The sequence below is a fragment of the Leptodactylus fuscus genome, chromosome 2 (genome assembly GCF_031893055.1).
Source record: "Leptodactylus fuscus isolate aLepFus1 chromosome 2, aLepFus1.hap2, whole genome shotgun sequence".
In the NCBI taxonomy this organism is placed as follows: domain Eukaryota; kingdom Metazoa; phylum Chordata; class Amphibia; order Anura; family Leptodactylidae; genus Leptodactylus; species Leptodactylus fuscus.
Genome location: NC_134266.1, coordinates 21291623 through 21319416, shown reverse-complemented (window position 1 = coordinate 21319416; position 27794 = coordinate 21291623). Strand labels below are relative to the sequence as shown.

Sequence of the window (27794 nt, the reverse complement as noted above, 5' to 3'; positions counted from 1 at the left end):
GAGCTCTATGAAGAAGGTGGATGATGGTGTCATCTACCCCAATGCCCAGCCGGTAGGCAAACTGGAGGGGGTCCAGAGCGGAGCTCACTAGGGGGCGTAGGTGTGTCAGGACCAGTCTCTCTAGGACCTTCATCAGGTGGGATGTCAGTGCTACAGGTCGGTAGTCATTGTAGCCCATCGGGTTGGGTTTCTTTGGGACTGGTACCACGCAAGATGTTTTCCACAGTCGAAGTACCACTCCCAGCTTTAGACTCATATTGTACATGTGCGTAATAATGCCACCCAGCTGGTCACTGCACATTTTAAGAACTCTTGCACTTAATGATATATTAAAAAAAAAACAAAAAAACTTGATAATCTTCAGTAGTTGATACCTTTTTAATGGCTAACTAATGTTCCTTTTGGAATAGAAATACTAATTTGGCAATTAAATTCGCATCATGTTAGTAGGTTTATTAACTGAGTCAAGCATGATGTTAAGGAGGCTGCCCTCTAGAGGCCGGCGTACAGAGTGCACTGTTCTCCTAATTACATCCTGGAGAATAGATTTGCATATTTTTAACTAATAATGATGACGGATTACAATGTTTCAGAACTCTGGCTGAATGCCGTACAGTGTACAGTATTTGCCCAATCAACGCTGGTTCTGCCGGAGGAAGTGGAGTCTAATATCGGTCCACAGCAGTCTCCATTGTGGTCCAATCTCAGATGTATCAGAGTTGACAGAGCTCTGTACATCTCTGGAATAGCAGAGTTGACAGGGCTCTGTACATCTCAGATGTAGCAGTATTGACCGCACAGCACTGCTACATCTCTGGAATAGTAGAGTTGAGTGGGAGCTGACTTTTCCCCATAGGAAAGCATTGGCCATGGTTGATTGGCCGAATGCCGTACAGTGTACAGCATTCGGCCAATCAACACTGGTACTGCCGGAGGAGGCAGAGTCTAAGATTGGTCCACAGCAGTCTCTATTGTGGTCTGATCTCAGATGCACCAGAGTTGACAGAGCTCTGCTATATCTCAGATGTAGCAGCTACATCTGAGATTGGACCACAATGGAGACTGCTGTGGACTGATCTTTAGACTCCGCCTCCTCCGGCAGAACCAGCATTGATTGGCCGAATGCTGTACTGTGTATGCCTTTCCTAATCAAGTCCTATCAATTTAATTGAAAACAGCTGGACTCTAATGAAGACGTAGAACCATCTCAAGGAGGATCAGAAGGAAATGGACAGTAGGTCATTTTTAATATGAGAGTCACAGCAAAGGTCTGAATGCTTACGACCATGTGATATTTCAGTTTTTCTTTTTTAATAAATTTGCAAAAATATCTACATTTCTTTTTTTTATCTGTCAGGATGGGACAGAGCGTACATTAATGAGAAATAAAATTAACTTTTTTGATTTTAGCAAATGGCTGCAATGAAACAAAGAGTGAAAAATGTAAAGGGGTCTGAATACTTTCCGTACCCATTGTATATACAGTACTCAGGGGTGAACCATGGCTTTCTGCCACCTGAAGCAGACGTCAGAAAGCCAGAGAGGGGGCGGAGCAGAGGGGGCGGGGTGGGTCGAGCGGAGGGGGCGGGGCCGAGCGGAGCGATTGTCTTGAGCAGGCAGGGAGAGGACCTGCTCTCTGCCTGAGCATGAGGGGCGGTCGCTGGAGCAGCGCTGCCCCAGCGGCCTTCCCAATCCACTGCTCAGTGACGGTGACCCTAAGCCAGTCCAGGACAGCTTGTCCTGGACTGGCTTAGGTCAGCAAAAATGCCGCCCTCCCTGTGGCCCTGGCATAGCGCCGCCTGAAGCGGTCGCTTCAGGTCGCCTCATGGGAGGTGCGGCACTGCCAGTACTGTGCACATGTTTTGAAGGACTTTGTAAAATTGCTGTAAAGTAAGGCTTGGTTCACATTTGCTTTGGAGTCTCTGCAGATTTTGCCTAAAATCAGCAGAGAGAAAAGTCCTGTAGTTCTATGGAGTACAGAGTATACTGAGCATGAAAATGGCCGACAGAACGTGTGCAGTCGGCTCTGTCCAACCCGAAGTGGCAGAGCCGACTGAGCATGTGCGGGATTTGGATCCCGAAGATTAGCTAGGCGGGTGCTGACGTTGCGAAGAGGAGGAGATGCGTCGGGACGTGAAGAGAGAGGTGGCGCTGGAAGCTGTGATGAGGCTGTGCTTTGAGTACGGAGGGAACACCCCTTGCGCTTTCTGAGCACAATTAACATGACGAAGAAAGAACGAAAAATTAAAAACCGGCTGCGCGGACCTGCAAAATAAAGGTAAAAGACCATTTGCCTTCCATCATTTCTTCTCGGTACTTGTAGACAGTTTTTGGCAGAACTCAGCAGGGAGGTTGTTCCCGCCATTTTGGAGAACTAAGCACAGATCTTCTGTGGGTGTAGGCTACAGCGATGCCTCAGGTCTGTGCCAGTCACTACATTGGCTGCCCATTCATTATAGAATACAATATAAAGTTATCCCCCTCCTCCACAAGGCTCTCCATAATGCCGCACCTCCATACATTTCCTCCCTCATCTCTGTCTACCGCCCAACCCGTGTTCTCCACTCACTCAATGACCTAACACTTACATCCTCTATTATCAGAACCTCCCACGCTCGTATACAAGACTTCTCCCGAGCTGCACCACTTCTCTGGAATGCTCTACCCCGGACAATCAGATTAACTCCCAATTTCTACAGCTTCAAGTGCAAACTAAAGACACATCTTATCAGACAGGCCGATCACAATTGCTAATGTAAACCCTTCCGTACTATAATTAGAATCCTCACATTTAACCTTCCTCTGTCCCCGCTCCCACACTTCCCCACATGATATGATGTCTTTTCAGGCTAACTTTATTTGTCCAAGCTCCATCCATATGTTACAGGACACGACTAGTGACGGCTCATAAAGTTTTGTTTGTGTAATGTTACAAAATTGTCTGAATACTGTATAAGCAATGCCGCCCCTGCTACCTCTTGTGTCACCCCCTCTACCTCATAGATTGTAAGCTCTTGTGAGCAGGGCCCTCAGTCCCATTGTGTGAAATGACTTTCTTTGTAATGTATCTTTCTGTCTGTATTTGAACCCTACAAATTGTACAGCGCTGCGGAATATGTTGGCGCTGTATAAATAAAATTTATTATTATTATAAGCTTGCTCCAATCCGTCATTCTCTTCATGTCACCCAAGACAGACTGGATGCTGTTCAGATTAGGACTATATCTGTATCTTCCAGGTTTCCTCCTCCAAAGGCCAAAGGTCACACCAAATAGTGATGGAATTTACATTTCTATTTTCTTCATTCGCCTCCTATTGTTCATTGACAACTATAACCGATTAACCCTTCCATTTCTGAAAGCATTCTTACTGTGCAGCATTTTTTTCCGTGCTTGCCTAGAACTTTTGCACAGTGCTGTAGCTTTTATACATCGGAAAGCTGCAACGCTCAGGATTTCCATTTGCTCTGGTCGACGATAGCTTGGGGTTATGTTTCTGGCAGTCTGTGCTATACAAGCGGCGATCTCTTCTACGCTTCATTACACGGATACGATGGTGTTCCCTCTTTTGTTCCTTTACACGGGGTCCTGGTTGTACTAAATATGAGATATCATGTTGCATTTTGTAAAAGGTAATATGTGCAATTCTTAGTTATGTTAGTTATGTGATACATATTATACCATGACACTTCTCTGCCATATCCAGACCAATATTTTCCCCCATTGTAATCCCCACCCTGGCTATTGCATTGTATCGTGACTGCTTTTGTCTTGGCTGGTGCTTCCATTGTCCCTGGCTGTTCCTGATCACGATGTTCATCATCTCGCCACTATTTTGTTGTCTGCATCCTGTGTTCCTATTCAGCGATTGCTAAGCAACAAGAAACCAATGTCTGTTTCCCTGATCTATAACATGGCCTGTGTTAATGTGCAATCGATGGTGATAATGTGACTGCGTCTACCCAACCAGAAGCGCTCAGTGCGGGATTGCTGGCTGGCTCTCATTTTCTTATATCTGAAGGAGCCTGGAGACAGAGGCTGAGCATTAGCGGATGCAGCTCGACTAAGACACATCGCAGAAAACATGGTTGTCCTAACTACTGTCAGATCACCTTGTGTGAACGAGAATAATGGCAAAGAACACGAGGAATGGAGCGTGGAAGAGGACGACCATGGCAACAAGTAAACTTTTATTTTATATATATATATATATATATATATATATATATATATACATATATGCAACACATGGCAAATCCAACTCTGCTATCTTTATATATAGAATGTAATACACACTCATGGATATACTTATAGTGTAAGCAGACACATATATATATATATATATATATATATATATATATATATACTGCATATTCATATGTGCATTCTATGTATACTGCTCTATACGTACCACCTATGTATACTGCTCTATACGTACCACCTATGTATACTGCTCTATACGTACCACCTATGTATACTGCTCTATACGTACCACCTATGTATACTGCTCTATACGTACCATCTATGTATACTGCTATATATGTACCATCTATGTATACTGCTCTATACGTACCATCTCTGTATACTGCTCTATATGTACCATCTATGTATACTGCTCTATACGTACCATCTATGTATACTGCTCTATACGTACCATCTATGTATACTGCTCTATACGTACCATCTATGTATACTGCTATATATGTACCATCTATGTATACTGCTCTATACGTACCATCTCTGTATACTGCTCTATATGTACCATCTATGTATACTGCTCTATACGTACCATCTATGTATACTGCTCTATACGTACCATCTATGTATACTGCTCTATACGTACCATCTCTGTATACTGCTATATACGTACCATCTCTGTATACTGCTCTATAGGTACTATATGTATACTATTCTGTGCATGTCTATGTATACTATACTATGCATTTTATTTATGTATACTATATATATATATATATATATATATATATATATATATATTATGTATACTGCTCTATAGGTACTATATGTATACTATTCTGTGCATGTCTATGTATACTATACTATGCATTCTATTTATGTATACTATATATATATATATATATATATATATATGTATACTGTCCTGTGTATACTATTCCATGCTCACTATATATACTGTTCTGTATATACTATTCTATCCATTATATTTCTATACATACTATCTATGTATACTACTCAAGACATGCTATCATCTATCTCCCATCTATTCTATCCATTATATATTCTAAATTACAGTAACGGGTCGCCACAGTTTGCAAAAATCTTTGCATTATATCTCGACGCATTTGTAAGATTTTGGCGTTTTCCTCTGATTTTGCAATAATTTGATGTTGTATCTTCTGCGTGTTACTGCTGTGCATTGGCCACATGGTTTAGTTCCATTCCTATTGTTTACATCTGGTTACCAAATTGCTCCTGTTACGGATACGGTTGTAGTTTTAGTTCCAGTTGAATTATTCCAATTTGCAAAATAAAAATAAAAAAAGTGCATTTTTTTTACTTTACTTTTTCTTCAGTATCTATTACCATTTTGTATTTGTCTTTATCTAATAACCAGCTTGTCCTTTAGATCTCATAAAAGTGAAGCGAAGCAGTAACATCTGTTTACTAGACAAAGGAACAGTCTGAGCCCGTGGCTTTACTACAGTGTGATAGTACTATGGCCTCAATGTGCCACGCTGCCAGCCCTGAGTGTTTATCATTGTGACAGCTTGGCATGATCCCACTGTGTATTCAATGAGACATTGTGCCTCATCCTTCAAGGCGCTATGACCTGATTTGTCTTGCCGCTGCTTTTTTACGTTGCCAAATGTGATAATTATCCGCCATTATAATAATAATGGAAGCTGCAAGAGATGGGAGATGTGCGGGCGCAGCTGTAATGCCAGCAAGCAAAGCTCTATTGTATGTATGTGTGTCTGTATATATATATATATATATATATATATATATATATATATATATATGTATTTATTACAGACACACACACGTATATATATATAATAAATTCATATTAAATTAATTAAATAATTAATATATCTAGCTATATATGTATACGGCCAAACATGAAATACACAGCAGCACTCTGTAGACAAATAAGTTTATACAATGCAATCCGTACAGTATATGAAGTTTAATCTGAATTACTGCTATAGGCATTATCTACGTATATAGATTTGAGGTTCTTGGTGCATTGTTTGATGAAACTTATCAGAGCCCATCTGCCCCCCGACAAGGCAGCCTTATAAAGCAGGAGCGTACACTATATTATCACACCTCTCCCGTACCCCCCTTTACTTTCAGGGCAAAACTTCTTCTTTCTTTATATTTACATATATATATATATATATATATATATATATATATATATATATTCAAAACTTAATGTTATACACCATGAGATATAAAGGAGCACTCTCCCCAACATGAGCATATCATTGACACGTGGGGATGAAGGTTTATTACACATAAGCTCTCCAGATATCCTGGGAGCAGACATGATACTAGACTTCCCATTAGTAATGCCATTGACGGACATTATTGTCAGGCTACAGCCAGCCTGTAATGGGTGATAGCAGAGAACAATAGTCAATGAAGATGTAAAGTTAATAGTGATTCGTAGGGATTAGTCGGTCTCTGGGATCACTGACTGTGAGGGTTATTCTCTTTCACTGCCTGGTCTGTAGGATCAAGTTGGTCATATACATACAGCAGACTACATCAAATTACATGGAACTGGCTGACAAGGTAATGTATAAGGTATCTGGTTGACCCTTTGCTGAGGACTACCACCAGGGGGCGATATGGAGCAAACAGGACTGGCGCTTGCTGTCCCTTATGTTGTCTGACAGCTGCTTATCCTACTTCTTATTGCAAAAGAGAGACATCGGGCTCATAAATGTTCAGCCAAAAGTTTTAGGGTTAATTGAACCTTATGGTATGAAGTACCCATTATAGACATGATATAGTTGAGTACTATCTATGCCCCATTAATACGGTTATCCGGGGACTGTTTAAAAACTTACTTTCCCCATTTCTATTAGACCAACTTTGGGTTTCTGGGCTGCTTCCAACTCTGGGTCATATGATGGAAGCCAGCACACAACTCCCAAGTCTTGGATGTTCAAAAGCAGATCAGATCATTATAATACTAAAGTCAGCCCCCTACGTGAGAACCAGGGATGTGGGGTCGAGAACAAAGTCGACTCTGACTTTTCTGTTTTTCCACAGACCAACTCCGACTCCTCCATAAATGGTTGACAGCCATGGTCAGTCAGAAGAAGTAAAAATCCTCTAATTCATGATAGCCCCTCAACCCTGTCTAAGCCTCTCACCTCTGCCAGGTCAGTCCTCTCTGCGCCAAGCTGATGAGTTGCAAGAACATCGAAACAGCTGTCCTTGGCTGAGAGACTGTACCTGGTAAAATCCCAACATCATTGCAAACAAAGGCCGATGAGAAGGTTGGCATGATGTTGGGAGCGCCCTCTATTGGTTTGCTTGACTGAGACTCTGTCTTCCTAATTACATCATGGAAGATAGACGTGCGCATTCTCAGTGAGCGCCCTCTATTGGTGTGCATGACTGAGGCACTGACTTTCTAATTACATCATGGAAGTCAGATTTGCATATTCTTCCCATGTTCCGTTGCACAGTGGAGCGCTCATGGCTTAATAAGACTCCACACACCTAAATGGTGGTTCTCTCCCTATGGAGTGACGATATCCCCTCAACCCTGTCTAAGCCCCTTACCTCTGCCAGATCAGTCCTCTCTGCGCCAAGCTGATGAGATGCAAATACATCGAAACAGCTGTCCTTGGCTGAGAGACTGTATCTGGTGTAATCCCAACATCATTGCAAACAAAGGCCTCTGAGAAGGTCGGACATAATGTTAAAGGGAGCGCCCTCTATTGGTTTGCTTGACTGAAACTCTGTCTTCCTAATTACTTCATGGAAGATAGACTTGCACATTCTCAGTGAGCGCCCTCTATTGGTGTGCATTATTGAGGCAATGACTTTCTAATTACATCATGGAAGTCAGATTTGCATATTCTTCCCATGTAAAAAAAAAAACCTATTGATTCTATGTAAGTAAATATGTAACAATAAAATAATTCATCATTTTATTCTCCGACTCCAACTCCACCTAACTCCGACTCAATAGCCCTGGTCAGAATGAGCCTGGAAACCTGAGGTTTAGCCCAAATAGAACTTGAAGGAAGGGAGTATTTATAGAGGAGCTTTCACGTCCTCGGAGATGGGCAGTATTATATAGCGTAAGAAAGCTGATGTACATTAAATTCAGCACACTGTCAGCTTTACCAGTATGCATTGTGCTGGAGATATCAGTCACAGAAATACAAGACTATGGAAGAATACTGTCTGGGGATCACACTGCACAGTCCAGTGATGACATTAGGCTGTAAGGCCTCGTTCACATCTGCCTTTGGTAATCTGTTCGGGGAGTCCACATGGGAAAACCCCGAACGGACTACCGAATGCATTTGCAAGTGGTGTGCAGTGAAAGCACACGGACCCCATAGACTATAATGCGGTCCGTGTACTTGCCGCGAGATCTCCGCAGGGAACATGTGGACAGGAAAGTAGTTTACAATCTACTTTCCTGACTGCATGATTCGTGCAGGCAGTGCACGGCAAGCACACGGACCCCATTTTAGTCTATGGGGTCCGTGTGCTTTCACTGCACACTGTTTGCCAATGCGTTCGGTTGACCGTTCGGGGGGGTCCCCATGTGGACTCCCCCGAACGGATTACCAAATGCAGATGTGAACCAAGGGTCAGGCCTGCCTTTCTGACAGAGGAAGGATATCAGTGTCAAAACTAACAGCACCAATATCTCCGACGCCTGGGCGCTTACCGGCAAAGCTTACTGAATTTGTCTGGCTGAATTCAACGCACTGTCAGCTTTCCAGTGATATATTATACCGCCCATCTCTGAGGACATGAAAGGTCTTCTTTAAGTCCCTGGATATCCCCTTTAACATGTCAGCAGAACATACATGTTATTTGTATGGTAGAGAATAAAGGGATACCTGAAACCCCTAATGTTCCTTCTTGCAAAAGAAAGAGGGCACAAGGGTACGAAGCATGTGCAGGATCCACTGACAAGAATCCATAGAAGTGAACTGTACATGGAGGGGGAACAGCGAGGGCACTGAGTGCACATTTTGCTTTTGTGCAGATTTGCTTTGCCTATTGCAGCTTAGTGTTACAATATTGCAGAATGCCTGCGGCTGTTACTAGAGCAACAACTACAAGATAATCCCTCTATAGGAAATGAAGCTGAGAACTCCAGACTCCAGATAAGTTATTATGTAATATACAGGCAGCAGACGGCAACACCTACAATAGAAAAGCACTAGAAAGTGTGAGATACAATCCCTGCCTGGACCGAGGGCCAACCAAGATGTATCTGTGGTAATAGACACTAATGTACCAAGTATATGCCGCGGGCACGTGATACCGCCTACATGTAACACAGGTTGTGCATTCACCTGATGTGCACCATAGCAACTCACCGCAGCGGTATAGAAGGCGCAACACATTATGTACCCAGCAGATCACTATTCTGACATGTGGTAATAAGGCTGCATGGTGCGACACGTGACACATTGCCATAAGCAGCTCCTATCTATCTATCTATCTATCTATCTATCTATCTATCTCATATCTATCTATCTATCTATCTATCTATCTATCTATCTCATATCTATCTATCTATCTATCTATCTATCTATCTCCTATCTATCTATCTCCTATCTATTATCTATCTATCTATCTATCTATCTATCTATCTATCTATCTAATCTCCTATCTATCTATCTCCTATCTATCTATCTATCTATCTATCTATCTATCTATCTATCTATCTCCTACTATCTATCTCCTATCTATCTATCTATCTATCTATCTATCTATCTATCTATCTATCTATCTCCTATCTATCTATCTATCTATCTATCTATCTATCTATCTCCTATCTATCTATCTATCTATCTATCTATCTATCTATCTCCTATCTATCTATCTATCTATCTATCTATCTAATCTCCTATCTATCTATCTATCTATCTATCTATCTATCTATCTATCTCCTACTATCTATCTCCTATCTATCTATCTATCTATCTATCTATCTATCTATCTATCTATCTATCTCCTATCTATCTATCTATCTATCTATCTATCTCCTATCTATCTATCTATCTATCTATCTATCTATCTATCTATCTATCATCTATCTATCTATCATCTATCTATCTATCTATCTATCTATCTATCTCCTATCTATCTATCTATCTATCTATCTATCTCCTATCTATCTATCTATCTATCTATCTATCTATCTCCTATCTATCTATCTATCTATCTATCTAATCTCCTATCTATCTATCTCCTATCTATCTATCTATCTATCTATCTATCTCCTATCTATCTATCTATCTATCTATCTATCTATCTATCTATCATCTATCTATCTATCTATCTATCTATCTATCTCCTATCTATCTATCTATCTATCTATCTATCTATCTATCTATCTCCTATCTATCTCTCTATCTATCTATCTCCTATCTCCTATCTATCTATCTATCTATCTATCTATCTCCTATCTATCTATCTATCTATCTATCTATCTATCTATCTCCTATCTATCTATCTATCTATCTATCTATCTATCTATCTCCTATCTATCTATCTATCTATCTATCTATCTCCTATCTATCTATCTATCTATCTATCTATCTATCTATCTCCTATCTATCTATCTATCTCCTATCTATCTATCTATCTATCTATCTATCTATCTATCTCCTATCTATCTATCTATCTATCTATCTCCTATCTATCTCTCTATCTATCTATCTATCTATCTATCTATCTATCTATCTATCTATCTCCTATCTATCTATCTATCTATCTATCTATCTCCTATCTATCTATCTATCTATCTATCTATCTATCTATCTATCTCCTATCCTCTATCTATCTCCTATCTATCTATCTATCTATCTATCTATCTATCTATCTATCTCCTATCTATCTATCTATCTATCTATCTATCTATCTATCTATCTATCTATCTTCCATCTATCCTCTATTATCTATGTATGCAGCTTTCCCAGGCTTGGCAGAATACACCCACATCTTATGGGATTTTTCTTGTCTTACAGGGGGTATGGGTGCTTCATGTCCCGAAAAAGAGGCACAGCCAACACATGGCTATTGCTATGGCTACACATTGATCATCATGAATGTTTCTAATATTGGGACATACAATTTAGAGTTTGTACATAATAAGAATGAGATTGTTAACAATATGAAAATTTGACCCCTTTGTTTCAAACACAGCGCCACCCCTAGCCACAGGTTGTGTATGGTATTGCAGCTCAGCCCTATTCCCTTCAATTGTCGCTGAACTACAAAACCAAACATCATGGTCTGGTGCCATCTCTGAGAGAAAGCAGCCATATTCTTTTCAACTTGTACAATTACTTTAAAGGGGTTTTCCTGGACTTGTTTGTCTTTAGGATAGGTCATCAATATATGATCAGTGGGATGTGACACCCAGGACCATCGCTGATCAGCTGTTTGAAGAGACTGCAGTGCTCAGGCCTATTCCCTGTACTGATGACTTCTCATTCATCGGTCACATTCAAACGAATGAGACTGAGCTTCAATACCAAGCACAGCCTGTACAATATGTTCGGCACTGTGTTTGCTAATAAGTAGGACTCCTTAATCTGATGATCTGTGGGCTCAATGCTTACATATTACTGATCTATCCTTAGGACAGGCCATCAATATGTAATCCCTTTAATGTGTCATAGACTTCCAAACATCCTTGGGATAACTATTTTTCATTACCATGGACATAACAAGGCGCACTGCACTGAACATTGCCCCAATCTTTCATGTCCACCATCAGCAGCAGGGCTATGTCCTATGCCAACAAATCTTGCTAACCAGTCACAATTTAACCTACCTTGGCTGACTATGTACGAGCAAGGACTGCAGGTCAACATAACCTGGCAGCAGTGTACCCATGTATGTGGCCAAATTGTGTTAAAAATTGGGAGAACAGTTCTTCTTTGTAAGCCGTGAACTCTCCAGCATCCTGCGCCCTTTTGTCCTTTTCACCAGTCTATTACATTACCGGCTACACGGTGCAATACACATAATTATAGTCATTATTTTACCATTAAATTAGGGAACTTGTGGCATTAAAATCTCATTATATTTCCAGGCAGGTTCATGTAATAGCAGGGATCTTGTGGGCCAGGACAGCCTGGACAACAAGGGAAATAACGAAATATATTGCTTGCAACACAATGGTTCACGTGCAGGAGCAATGTGCAATGTTAACAGCTTCATAAAAGAGAGGTTGCTGTAACCTCTCATGACCACTAGATGGCACTTGTTATAGGAATAAGAAGGCAGGTGCACCAAGAAGGCAGGCAAAGGGTTTCTGAGAAGTACAAGAACACAATGGCAGAAGGATTAGAAAGATTGTTCCTCGGTTTGCCAGGATGTCTTGGAAATCAATCTGTAGTATTTTTTTTTTTTAGTCCAGATTTTCTGATAAACATCTCAGGGAGCTGTGAGAAAATAACATCTCGAATAACGCTTCCTCAAAAAGATCTCAAGAGGCTTCTAAGAGCGTGTAATTATATGGTTATATCTATCGGCTAGAATGTCAACGAGCTATTGGAGATCCAAATATCCAAATATCACTTTGCAATTCTTAAAGGGTACCTCCAATTATAAAGCCGCTTTACATACGGTATATGAATAGTACAGGTGAATAGAAGGAACTTTGTAATATATCATATTAAAGAAATCTATTTCATTCTCTACTTATCACGCTATATTAAATACTTAATTTCATATAGAAGTCTATGGAGAGGGGAGGAGGAGGAGGAGGCTGTTCATTGATTTATTGCAATCTGTGCAGTGTTAAAAGACACAGCAGGGTCAGGGTAAGCTCACATGGGTGGAGGCCTCCTCAGGTTCCGGACCAAAAAACGGGGAGCCGCGACTCAATGCCATGCACGCGCACGCCGCTCCGGATTAGAATTAATGAATAGAGGAGGAGGGTGTCTTCAGGCCAAATCACAAGGCGAATCTGCCTGAAGAATGAGCATGTTGCTTCTTTTTCCAGGAACCGAAATACACAGCTCCTGGAAAAAAAGAACTGACCGGCTCCCATTGATTTCAATGGGAGCCATCTTTTTGGTCAGGACTTTGAGGTCGATACGTCCTCAAAATCCTGACCAAGAAACCCCATGTGAACTCAGCCTTAAAAGGGCTCCCTGACTCAGTATAGTAGAGTTTATTTGTGTGTCTTTTACAACAGCCTTACACTTCCCTCTCCATAGACTTCTATGTCAGAAGCAATCTCAGCCTAAGTGAAGAAGGAAACAGATTTCTTTAATAAGATATATTACAAAATGTCATATATTCACCTCTAGTATTCATTTATGTTGTCTTTTAGTTGGAGGTACACGGTAAATTATCCAGAGGGCAAATGATGACGGCTAGTTTTTAGAGTCGTACGGAAACGGGCAGATATTACAGTAGCAAAAGGGGGATCATGCCCCGGAGGAAGAGGAGAACAGCGCTATAACTGGCTGTGACGAAAACCAATGCCCTATAAGAATTATATATATTATACATTGTACATAGCTCATATATCACATGATATGATGCTACATACGTCCATTGGCTCTTTGGTGCTCGCACTAGTTTACATTTACTTCAAGCCCAAAATGAGAGTACTCTGCTCCAGGACCTATCCCCAGTTCATGGCGTAATTTGATGCTCCTGGACCCCACTGCCAAATTTGTAATAGGGCTGCCATTTTCATGTACTGTCTATAAGGCTCATGTCTTCTTATGTTGTAGAGAGGCCTTTGGGCTCCCTTTAAGCTATAGGCCCGAGAGTGATTGGTCCCTGTAGCTACGCCCCAGTATATGTCAGGGCTCGTTCACATCTGCGCCCAGGTGTCCGTTATGCAGGTTTCTGTTTCCTGCATAAAACAGAGCAGGAGACGGAAACCTGCAGGAGTCTTTCTCACCCATTCATTTGAATGGGTGAGAAAGATGTCCGGCTGTGAGCGGCGGTGAGCGTTTTACGCTTTCCTCCGAGAAACCGGGTTTTTTAATCCGAACACAGAGTTGTACAGGGACTGAAGAAGAATGGGGCAGCCCAATTTGGCAACGGTTTCTTCATGGGCCAGATAGCATCTGCCTTTTCTGCTATTGGTGTTGAGGAAACTCGGCATTTTCTGTAATTCTCCTTCATTTCCTATCTGGCAACTATTTCTAATGATGTGTCATTACCGTTCCTAAGCATGGCGGGGAGGGAGATTGCTCCAAGTGCGGCTATGATAGCAATGTCTTCAGTTCTGTCTATACTTTTACTAGCCAAGTCATTTTTTTCATGATATTCTTCATGAATACCCTGTAATAGTTAAAAAATAAACTAAGGCCCTGTTCACACGGGGCACAGGACTGCGTACTTTGGTCCTGATTTTGATGCGGGAAGCCGTGTCAGAAAAGGACCAAAATGCGACTGTCGCGGCTTCCCACTCCGGAGTAGGCCCAAGTGAATGGGCCGCAGCTAGATCAGCCACGGATCTCCATAGACCTCTATAGTGAGGGGGCGGATTTTGAGGAGGATTCAGCGCCAAAACCCGCCCCCTCTTGCCCCGTGTGAATGAGCCCTAAGAGTCATATTGATAGCAGATACCATTGACATCGTCTATTTCCTACTGGCTATATTATACTAGCTCGGACCTTTCTCCACCAACTCCAACTCTTTGCATCCTTCAATAGGTGCCGCTACGCAGATTCTGGCACCGCTGCATTTTATTCTTGAGCCCTCACCCTTCCTGAGCATTCATTAATGTTAGTTTCAGCACCCAGTGCCCATCCCATGACTGAAAATGGCGTCACATATCCTTATGTAATACAAGAAACTTCTATACATCGCAGATACTTGTTACCCCCGCCAAGTGTCACTTCTATACAACCATGTAAACTGACCATTACCTGACTCATAGATACTTCCAGATGAGCTGACAATAGCAAAGGACTACTTGAAGTGATGACCCATTCATGGAGTCTACGCCTTTGACCAGTTCTGCAAGATTCCCATTACTCAGAATACTTGAGATTCGCAAATTGTGTTCTCGAAACCTTCTACATGTAGATGCGTACTCAGAACCCCGTGTATCATGCTATATATATATATATATATATATATATATATATACCACACTGTTCTCTGAGGATGAGCAACTGAAAGAAAGAAATGAATAAACGCTTCATTCACACTGATTCACTATTGCCGCAGTTTCTTCCGAGCAAATTTAACTCTTCAGTTTCCAGATAATGGTCAATGTAATGGCAACTACTGTTAGGCAGAGGAATGATATTGACCATAGAGAAAAAGGAGGTGAGAGATTCAGCCATTGATAAGTATATACAGGGCAAACATGGCTTCTTATTGGAGTAAAGCCTAGATCCAGGCTAGTGGTTAGCACTGTTGTCTTGCGGTGCTTGGGACCTGGGTTTGAATCCTACCAAGGACAACATCTGCAAGGAGTTTGCATGTTTTCCCCATGTTTGCGTGAGTTTCCTACTTTGGCTTCCTGATGATGTCACATTCTAATACAGGGTCCCAAAGCGATCCCATTCCATATCTACCTACAACAATGGTCTAACATGATGACCGCCCAACCTCTATGAATGGCTTACTATAATACAATGCTGTGCCAAAGTTTTAGGGTAGATGCGGCAAAGTAACTGGGCAGGGAGGTTGTTCCCGCCATCTTGGAGAACTAAGCACAGATCTTCTGTGGATGTAGGCTTGCTCCAATCCGTCTGTTTCTTCACTTCATCCCAGACAGACTGGATGATGTTGAGATCAGGGCTGTATCTGTGGGCGCCATGTCATCACTTCCAGGACTCCTCCTCCCAAGGGCAAAGGTCACACCGAATATTGATGGGATTTACATTTGCTTCATTTTTATCATTGGGATAAATAAACGATTAACCCTTCTATTTCTGGAAGTGTTCTGAGGTTATATTCACACAGAGGAAACCGGCATCAGCATTGGCATCCCGTCGCGGCATCCTGATTCTGATTAGGCCTGAATGAATCAGGAGGGAGTCTTGAGCTGCGGACGCCACAGCTGACTTAGCCGCAAAATCCGCGGCCAGATAGGGCATGTTGCTACTTTTTCCCGCTAGTGAATGAAAAGAATGAGAAGCCATTTTGCAGGTGGATTTTGAGGTGGATTCTGTGTCAAAATCCTCCTGCAAAAGTCTCTGTGTGAACTGAGGGCGCCCGGTCTCTGCTTTGTGGGTTTCCATCTTTTGCCGACAGGAGACGGAAACCTGCGGACAGTGTCCACCCGTGAGCGTTTTGAGGTCTCCGTGGCGAAACCATTTTTTTTTTTTAACTGGACACTTAGTCCTGCATGTCTGACTTTGTGTCTGGTTAAAAAAAAAAAACGGAGAGGCACAAAATGCTCACGGGCGGACTCTTTGCAAACCAATTCAAATGAATGGGATTGAAATGTGACTGCTAGTATCCGTCTCCTGTCCAGTTTCTCAGGCAGAAGACGGAAACCTGAAAGCAGAGACCGGGCGCAGGTGTGAACCCGCCCTTACCTTTACTGCGCAGCATTTGCCACAAACTTCTGCACAGCACTGCATATACAATGTAACAATTGTATTCTCTCATACTTTATATTATGGCTATTTTGCAGCAATTGTGTTCAGGCTTCACTTTCTCACTTTGCTATTATGTAACCATTCCGAGGTTCTTTCCTGCACCCGGCTGGCAGCGAGCTGCATTATCCGCCAGACATTTTATCAATTTTGTTCCTGATTCTTCATGTGAGTCATCCACATTGGTACATTTTGTACCGGCTCTATCAATATGTGCAGCAGAATGTTTGCTAGTCATGAAAGGACCATTATCGTCAGTAAATCGAGCACTTTCCCAGGGATTCCCTCCTCTCCTCATCACCGGTGGGTGGCTCGGCATGTACACTGCAATTTCAGAGTGGAAGTACGTCAAGGGTCGGACACTTCTAAAATAACCACAATAGCCATGTAATTTAACGTTACGCAGTATGGAAGCGACTATAATTTTGCACGGCACGCCCAGTAATACTAACTTGCATTTTCCAAACTCCATCTCAGGGCCGTGTGCGTATACAGCTGTGTATTATTCATCTGCTGTAAATGGGAAATCATTCCACGCTGGGTAGCAGAACATAAACAGATCCCCTTTGTGTCTTCTGTATTGTACGTGCTCCAGTGTTCCTTATTTAACAGGCTTTTTATTCTTCCCCTAAAATGCTATAGGATTGAAGCGATGACAAGAGGCCTGCCTGCAGTTACCTACAGAATTAACAAAAATAACAGATTTGGCGGTGCGTTTGTGAGAACATAAAAAGCGAGGACAAAGGATATTTTTTTGCAGATTACCTGTAGTGTGCACCTTGAGCCACTAGATGGCAGTGTAGTTGAACTACAGTATTTAAAAAAATAAAATAAATCTAAAATCCATCACAATCAATCACCCCGTCCTCCCAAAGCTTTCACCCCATTGTGAATTTTCCTTATCTGGGTAACCAGTTTTCAGAGAGACCCTGTTTAGATTATGTCGGCTTCTTCACCCCACCGAGTAGCGGTTTCTTGTTACCAGTTCTGACAGTAATATCCAGCATTATGTCATTCCCTCTGTATTAGGCTTTGGTAGGGGGGAGGGGAAAGCGTTCTGTAATGTAACCATTAAACCTATTTATATTAAAGCTTCTCTATGATAAAACCTTCATGTTCTCAGGATTCTTCCTTGTACTTATTATTACAGTATGTCACTATTATACAGCAGCGGTTCTCCAGAGCTGTGCTCTTATTGTTCTTAAGGATAGGAGATTGTCCCCATTGTCAGACATTTTTGGGTGGCATACTCCCATTTCTCATATAAAACACTATAGACTACAGTACACCTAGTGTCCGACCAAAAGATCTGTTAGTTGTGTCCGGACTCCAACACAATAATAATTCAGTAGAAGACCCCATATGTGGAGGGTACTATAGGCTATCTCCATTAGTATTAGGAGAATGGGCCCAAGAATAAATTTATTGGCTGGACCAATACCTCAAGTCACAAGTGATGTTTATAGTGATATGATACAGTCACTAGTAATTAGAGAAGAGCAAACACTGTTCGGATCAGCCGATCCGAACAGCACGCTCCCATAGAAATGAATGGATGCACCTGGCACGCAGAATTTGCCGGCGGCCGGCCGCTTAGCCCCCCCGCATGCCGGCCGCTTCCATTCACGGCTGTTCCGAACAGTGTTTGCTCATCTCTACTAGTAATGTCTATAGTCATATGATACAGTCACTAGTAATGTCTATAGTCATATGATACAGTCACTAGTAATGTCTATAGTCATATGATACAGTCACTAGTAATGTCTATAGTCATATGATACAGTCACTAGTAATTTCTCCTGAGTTCTCTTCTTTTACCAAGTTATTAAAAAAATAGAATAGACTAGAATTGTAGAACTATTCCAGATAGATTCTCCATAGATGATATTTCGATTAAATTTCAATCTTGGAGAGCCCAATCATCACGGCTATAGATGTCATTACAGCTCCTAGACATAGTACAGAATATACCACTATATTCTATATATAGATTTGCAATTCACAAGTCAACAACATTGGGTGACACCCCCATGGCCGGTGCAGTGCAGTAATCTGTATATTGATTAGAATCCATATTAATATCCTAGAATGAGATAGAACTAAAAAATTAACCCATTCCAGTAACGTCAATGGTACCCATTGATTACCATGGGACTATCTCATTGGTTTGGGTGTTCCCTGATGATGTCAGAAGAAATAAGAGGGAAGGGGCAATAAGCCATCCCCTCTACCCGTTCAGAAAACATCAATGTTTTGGCGAACCATGTGTCCATGTGTATAAGGGGGATGGGTAGACTAGCCATTGACCAGATGAGCATCTTCAGCATAGGAACATCAGGTGTAACGTTTTTAATGACTAGTCAGAAGGAATTGATTCAAGGACTGATAAGAAAAGTCGCCATTCGCCATGATCAGATGGGTTGCGCTACCAACTGCGCCACTTCTTGGCTCCGCTACTTTTAATACCCAAGGCGTGGCGTGTATATAGTTTAGGATACTGGTGAAATCCTGACTATATTCACAGTTTATGTCAGGGTGATAATCCCGCTGATCCATTCTGTCATCCCACTGAACACATTCCAGTCTATGAGGTCGGAGGATTTATTAGTTATCAAATACTGACACAGGGAGATTACTTTTCTGTGAAAAGCGGGTGTGTATTTTTCGGACAAGTTGTGTAATCCTTCTTGTCACGGGATATGTCCTTAGGCTTATTATGTCATAGATTTGTGAGGGTCAGATTGACACGACCACGGTCCCCCGGAGCCAGGACTCCATACATCACATGCTGACCTGACCCAGTGGGTTAGTAAGTAAAGACCTCATAGACAAGGCTCTGGAGGGATATATAGTCTGGGGGTCCCGTTCTGGACGGCGCGGTGGTCGGGCAGTGCTGGAGATAGCTGAAGTATAGTGCTTGGCTGTCTCCAGCGCTGCCATTGAAATGAACAGAGTGGTGCGCATGCTGGATGTTCCCGCCGCCATCTTGGAGAACTAAGCACAGATCTTCTGTGGATGTAGGCTTGTCCAATCCGTCTGTCTCTTCATGTCATCCCAGACAGACTGGATGATGTGGGGGCCATATCATCACTTCCAGGACTCCTCCTCCAAATAATGATGAGTTTCACATTTCTCTGTTCTTCATTTTGATAATTGACAAGAATAAATGATTAACCCTTCTATTTCTGGAAGCCTTCTTATTTCTACACCTATTATATTCTACACATTATTTCACAGTACTGTATATGCGATTTCTATATACGGAGAATGAATAGGAACGCCATTCTGCTTCTGCACCTTTAAGTACTAGAAATGGATGTTTTCTGTAACACGTTCCAGGATAATCAAAATTCTCAAGCAGCCAGCGATTGTGTTGTTGTATGTGTGATCACATTCTTCTAGGTGCAAGCGAAGTGTCTGTAATGGTGCAGAGCTGGCAGCGTACACAGGCAGATCTTAAGCTTTGTGATTTTTGTTGTACAAGGATAAGGGTTCATGTCGGTGCAGAGGTAACAGGGTACATGCTGCTATTACAGGGGATGTATGTGAGGAATGGTGTTCCAGGTTTGGGAGCAAACAAATGACTGTAATAACCGGATCACCAAGTGCAGAACAATTTACAGCAAGTAAAGATCTGAACCCGTAACTGGGAACATCAGAGGGAGCGAGCAAGAAGCTCAGTATCTTCAGGTCATGGCTCCATTGCACTTAGCCATACACAGACAGTGCTGGAATGGAGAGCCTTGGGCCCACTAGTATAGATCATTCTGGGGTTCAGTATACAGTTGCCTGCGGTGTATTATATATCTATGCAGTGTATTGTATATGTATTCAGTGTATTGTATATGTATTCAGTGTATTGTATATGTCTGCAATATATTATATATGTATGCAGTGTATTGTATGTCTGCAGTGTATTATATATGTATACAGTGTATTATATATCTATGCAGTGTATCATATATGTCTGCAGTGTATTATATATGTATACAGTGTATTATATATCTATGCAGTGTATTGTATATCTATCCAGTGTATTATAAATGTATACAGTGTATTATATATGTGTGCAGTGTATTGTATATGTGTGCAGTTATATATGTATGCAGTGTATTATACATGTGTGTAGTGTATTATATACTGTATGTATACACTGTATTATATATGTATACAGTGTATTATACATGTGTGCAGTGTGTTGTATATGTCTGCAGTGTATTATATATGTATACAGTGTATTATATATATATATATGCAGTGTATTATATATCTATGCAGTGTATTATATATCTATTCAGTGTATTATACAGTATATAAGCAGTGTATTGTATATATACCCAGTGCTATCCTAAGCCATCTCATGACATTCCTTGTCTACACTTTCTGCTATCACAAGATATCCAATTGAAGTCTCTTGACATTTAGATATGTGCTGGATTCTCACATGAGATCATATCTGTGACATATTGGAGGCATTATATTACTATGGAGGCTGTAACATTGGCGCGATCTGAGAAGTGGTAGCGCTGACCATGTAGCCTTAGGTCTATACGCCAATACATGATAAGTAGGTCTCTGACACCTGGGAACCCTGCTGATCAGGTGGGAAAGAGGCGCTGCAGCATCTTAATTGATACAGCGCTGTATATTTCCTAGGGGTTATGTTTGGTATTGCAGCTCATCCCCATTCAGTTCAATAGGGCTGCTGCTGTACTTGCAACCTCTTCAAACCGCTGATCTATGAAGGTCCCCGGGGTGAAACCCCCAACAGTAACATATTGGTGATCTGTACTAAGAACAGACCAACATGAATATACTCTATAAGTCCCGGAAAACTCAAAAAAGGTCCCATATATACTTTTTAGCAGGGTGGCCTGTCAGCCACATGTAGCAGATCAGCTATTGTGATATACAGTAATGTTACATGAATGGATTTTTCAGGTGTGTGGGAAGGAAATGTTCTTAGGTGATGGAGGATAAATGTGAGAGCTTTGATGGATTCTGCTGCTATTGCTTGCAATGACTGTCATCAGAGGCAATGCTTTCACCTGAACTGAGGAAATACTTCTACATTATATACTGTAACTACTGACTGACCTTCCTGCACTAGATCCACCTCCGGCCCCAACCCCCAAGGCTTGTACCACATTAATGAGCCGCTCTTGATGGCATGGCTAGTACAAGAGGAATGCCGAGCCATTGCTGAAACTTGTACTATCATGAGATTTCATATATACAATAGGAACCTGTGCTACATATCTGCAATGTACACAGTGCATTCAATGGTAACCCTTGCAATGTGATAAAGGCAGACAAAGACAAACATGGAGAAGAAAGAACCTTGAATGAATTGGACATATGGTCCTGGGGTATTAACCCTTCCCTACCGACTGACGCAGCCCAGCTCAAGATGCTTTTCTACATGGCCATTAGAATGGACGAAATACTGGACCTTGCATGTCCGAGATACATGATGTTCTGATACAGAGCTGGAGTAGATTTAAGGTATAATGTATAACAGCCACTGGTGGGAATTGGGATACATTTGCTGGGCTGTGCCCACTTTCTGGGAAGAGTGTCCTATGGGATACAAGCCAGCAGCACAAAAAATTGCAACTTCTTTACACCATTTTTCTGGCATACTTCATTAAATAGATCTCTCTTGTAGAATTTATTTTTCAATTGTAGCAGCCACCTCTAGAGGGAGCTAAGGGGCTAAACTGTTTATAGACATAATGCAGTAGGGTCCTAGGATGTTGTAGGGATGTAATGGGCAGCGGGCTGTAGACCCACCGTGCCACCAACTAGTTTGACTCTAGGCCCCTCACAAGGTCGGTGTCAGGAATCAGGTGGAACAGGATGAACAGACAAATATGGAGGCAGGAAACATGCAAGTGCCCCATGGGAGCTGGAGAGAGGGAAGGATGGGGCAGGAGAAGAAGCTGAGATGTATTTTGGCATTCGTACCCTATGGAGGGACAGTATGATGGTGGGCATGGCATGCCAACATACTAAGGAGATGATGCAGCCTAGTAGCTTCCTTTTTTCCGTGAGTGGCATAGTCCTGCTCAAGGAAAAAAGAAGCGAGCTGCCCTTTCTTCAGGCGGATTCTGCGGCTGATTCAGCCCCGGCGTCCGCCTTGCGACAGCACTCTCCGGACTAGACCCATTCTTTTGGGCCTACTCCGGAAGGGGAATCTGCGACTGACAAAAGCCGCGACTGTCACGGAAGGCGCATTTTGGTCCTATTCTGACGCGGCTTCCCGCATCAAAATCAGGACCAAAATACGCCATCCTGTGCCCCGTGTGAACTAGCCCTAAGACATTATCAGGATAGATTTTTGGTGTTCTTACTTCTCTGTTCTTACTTCTATAAGTAGAAAGTGATTACGACATGACATAAGGAATAATAGAAGCTTCCATGATAAGGAGCGCTCCCAGCTTACTTCATCCAAACCCCGTCCTATAATTAGGACATTGTATATCGCCATCCCTTAATATTCCCATAAGTCAAGTTCAAAGAAACTAAACCTAAATTATGGGGTCCGAGTCCCTTTACAAGAGCAACGATGCAAATCCGGGAACTTGCATGTTGCCTCCAGATGCCCCGTGTTCCTTGTTTTCTTATGTTATTAAAGCGTGCAGATTCAGTTGTTCAACATCTGCGCCCGGGCCATACATCAAAACCTTGATGACCTTATGTGGTTACAGCCTTGTGTACTTCTTCTGACTTGGCACAAACCAGATGTATCTCTGCTCCCGCCAAGGAACCTAGACCCTCTTCTATTCCCAATACAAGTTATACATTAGCACATATGTTCACGGTTTAGGATGGGATGGGTGTGTGTTTTTGGAATTTCTCGCCCATATAAAGCTTCCCTCCCTGCTACGGCTCACTCATCGTGTCTCCGCATCCTACTGTTTTTACAAGGCGATTTTTTTTCCTAATAGTAATATCATTGAATTCTAAGGAGGAGGGAGCGGAGCAGATAGCCCGGAGGGATATCTTTTAACAGGACACTTTATGCAATCTGTAAATTAATTTGATCGCCATATGTACAAGCCAAGGAGCAGCTTTTAACTCCTTGTCATCCACCGACTACAGGATATAACATGATTGATAACATAGCCAATGGGTCTAATGGGAATTCTCTATAGGACTGCGGTCTTAGGCACCAAGTGTTTCATGTCTCACTAATGTTGCAAGTCCTTAGAAGCTTCACGTTTGGATCTGCTCCAACCCTAATCCCCTAATGTAATAATTTTATTGTTTATACTGGAATTGTTCTACTAAGTGACAGGATCGCTCTGATAACAAATTGCAGGACTGGAGGGGATTTCAAGTTACCGGTCATTACCCTTTAAGGGAGGTCTGCTTCTTGTTAGAGGGTCCCCTGACCCACAAGTAATTGTGAGCTGTCCCATAAGTAATCTCCTATCATTTCTGGGGAACCTGGAAGTAAATGGTCAGTTTTCCTGCAGCACCCCCACAGGAGATAGGAAGTATTACACAGTGAATGAGTTGTTTGTGCAATGCCGAACAGGACAGGTCCTCCAATGTGAGGGACACTCTTTGAAGCCACTATTCACTCTGGATCCAAATATTCCATTTCTCTATCTATAAAAGTACTATATTCTACAATTTTCACTCTGTCCGCTAAGCCTAATAATAGACTAGGATTTGCCAATTCTATAGGATTTTCTTTGAAGCAGTCACCTCATTGAAATCATAAATGGGATTACAATAGAAGATATCACCTCTATAGATAACACCACATGCACTACTGACAATTATCTACCGCCCCTCGCTCCAGACTATTGCTGCCTATGGCCTATGTACTGTAAAGCTGTTGAGCTGTAAAGCTAAATGCTTTTGACGGGGAAGAAGACAAGATGGCCGCCCCCATAATCATGTACACAAAAAATTGGATTAAATCTATATATTTTAATATATAATTGTAGTTAAAAAAAAATTTGAAAATTTATTTGCATTAACTATTAAAGCTATCGCTACGTCTTTCAAAGGCGACAAATAAAAACCGGACACCTTCACAGGATGAGACCGAAGACGTCAGATGAATCCCAGACCAGTCATAGACACTGGATTGTCATAAGTGTTATGACTAAAGCTAAGAAAAGGTTCCAAGCTCATAGTCACATAACAAATCTGGTGGCCCGGCCGCTTTGTTAGATGATTTAAGGGTTACTGTTCACAATGAGTGTTGTAATTATCATGGAAGTCAATGGTGACCTATAACCGCCATTGTATGCAAACCAAGGACAGTCACCGAGCTGATGCGAATAGAATGCAAGAAGCCAAAAAAAAAATCAATAAATAAACTGCTCTTCCAGCGTCGTACTGTAGGGGGCAGCAGACTCTTCGCCGTCGCTGTCTATCACTTTTGCATTTGCACGTTAATTATAGAGGTTCGTTGTCATGAATTTTTAGTGGCTCCACAGCCTTTGTTCCTACTTAGACATGAGCGAGTACGATTCGAATAGCACGCTCCCATAGGAATGAATGGACGCAGCCGGCGCGCAGGGGGGTTAAGCGGCCAGACGCCGGCACAGGCAGCTTCACTTACTCTTTCGTCTCTAGGAAAGTTGGGTGACTACCACTACAGCTTTACCAGACGCTAGATTGGCAAAGCTGGTTAATTATACAGTAATGTGAGAATGGGGGATACGTCGCTGTCTGAGTAGTCAGATTCGACTCTGGGAAAGTTGTGTGACCGCTCTTGCGTAGGGGACGCCATGTTGGCAGCTAGGACGTGACTATACTACTCCTTGTATACATGAATGCAAGGACACTGGTAGTAAACTATTAACAGGAGTATAATGTATTCCTACTGTCGGTAACTATTAACAGGCGGCCATATTTGGGACATACACTAGGTCGCCTCATATGAGGTATACACATTACCTATAATTGTACAGAATAGCCTGACGTTCCCATTAGACCAGAATCGTTCCTGTGCATTATACTCCTATTAACAAAATCTAAATTAATTCTATATTCCGGTTTATGGTGTTATATGGTGCCTCTTGTGGCCTGGAGGGTCATGACAGCTAACATTCCAAGCACCCAAAGAGGGAGCAAAGTTCATCTCTAGTTACCTAAAGGGATCTGTTACCAGAATCGGCCTATTCATCTTTATAGGGCTGGGGTACACATTTGGTAGCTATTTCCCCAGATCCCCCTGATACATGCAGGCTTTGCCTCGACAATGTCGAGAGGGGTAGAAGATGGTAACAGATTGCAATGTATGGACAATATTATTTATAACTAGGGGTATAGTTGTAACTTATTAAAGGTTTTTCCATGCTTAATAATTGATGAGTTGTCGGGGCCCGACACATGGGCCTCCCCCCAGTCATCTGGTTATAGAGGCTGCAGCGTGCAGGGGAGCCCTGCAAAGTCTTCACCACTTACCAAGGACATCGCTGTACATTGTATAGTGGCTGTGCTTGGTATCGCAGCTCAGCCCTTTCACCTGAATGGGACTGAATCCCTCCTAATCTTTAATCAATGACCTATCCTAAAGACAGATTAGGATGTAAAAGACCAGGGTTCCATGCTTAGGGCCCCTTCTATGAGCCTGTAGAGGTGACTCCTGTTTTGGCCAACTCAAGACACCTTTGTCCTTCATCTCAATGGCCACCATGTAATATACACCTATCCAGAAAACTACTGACCCCTAAATGTGCTGATGAAGGGGCTGAAAAATTGGTTGTAACATGTTCTCTTTTAGTCTATACATCTACACTGACAACCAAGGAGTAGGGTCTATAGTCTATACGTCTACACTGACAACCATTGAACAGGTTTCTAGTCTATACGTCTACGCTGACAACCATTGAACAGGGTTCTATAGTCTATATGTCTACGCTGACAACCGTTGAACAGGGTTCTAGTCTATACGTCTACGCTGACAACCATTGAACAGGGTTCTATAGTCTATATGTCTACGCTGACAACCGTTGAACAGGGTTCTTGTCTCTACGTCTACGCTGACAACCACTGGGCAGGGTTCTAGTCTATACGTCTACGCTGACAACCATTGAACAGGGTTCTTGTCTATACGTCTACGCTGACAACCATTGAACAGGGTTCTTGTCTATACGTCTACACTGACAACCACTGGGCAGGGTTCTAGTCTATACGTCTACACTGACAACCACTGGGCAGGGTTCTAGTCTATACGTCTACACTGACAACCATTGAAGAGGGTTCTTGTCTATACGTCTACACTGACAACCATTGAACAGGGTTCTAGTCTATACGTCTACACTGACAACCACTGGGCAGGGTTCTATTCTATACGTCTACGCTGACAACCACTGGGCAGGGTTCTATTCTATACGTCTACGCTGACAACCACTGGGCAGGGTTCTATTCTATACGTCTACACTGACAACCACTGGGCAGGGTTCTAGTCTATACGTCTACACTGACAACCATTGAAGAGGGTTCTTGTCTATACGTCTACACTGACAACCACTGGGCAGGGTTCTATTCTATACGTCTACACTGACAACCATTGAACAGGGTTCTAGTCTATACGTCTACGCCGACAACCATTGAGCAGGGATCTATAGTCTATAAGTCTATTATGACAACCACTGGGCAGGGTTCTAGTCTATACGTCTACACTGACAACCGTTGAACAGGATTCTTGTCTATACGTCTACGCTGACAACCATTGAACAGGGTTCTTGTCTATACGTCTACGCTGACAACCATTGAACAGGGTTCTAGTCTATACGTCTACACTGACAACCATTGAAGAGGGTTCTTGTCTATACGTCTACGCTGACAACCATTGAACAGGGTTCTTGTCTATACGTCTACACTGACAACCATTGAACAGGGTTCTAGTCTATACGTCTACGCTGACAACCATTGAACAGGGTTCTAGTCTATACGTCTACGCTGACAACCATTGAGCAGGGATCTATAGTCTATAAGTCTATTATGACAACCACTGGGCAGGGTTCTA

At 42.2% G+C, this 27794-nt stretch overlaps 1 protein-coding gene across 1 annotated transcript in view; it reads left to right on the top strand.

Moving 5' to 3' along the window:
- The first annotated feature begins 4036 nt into the window (after positions 1 to 4036).
- The window catches only part of HUNK (hormonally up-regulated Neu-associated kinase), a 63165-nt gene continuing 39407 nt past the window's right edge, over positions 4037 to 27794 (top strand). Inside the window, exon 1 of the mRNA XM_075263477.1 lies at positions 4037 to 4181. Coding sequence (XP_075119578.1) covers positions 4084 to 4181 — 98 coding nt within the window. The 5' untranslated portion in view covers positions 4037 to 4083. The remainder of the gene's footprint in view (positions 4182 to 27794) is intronic.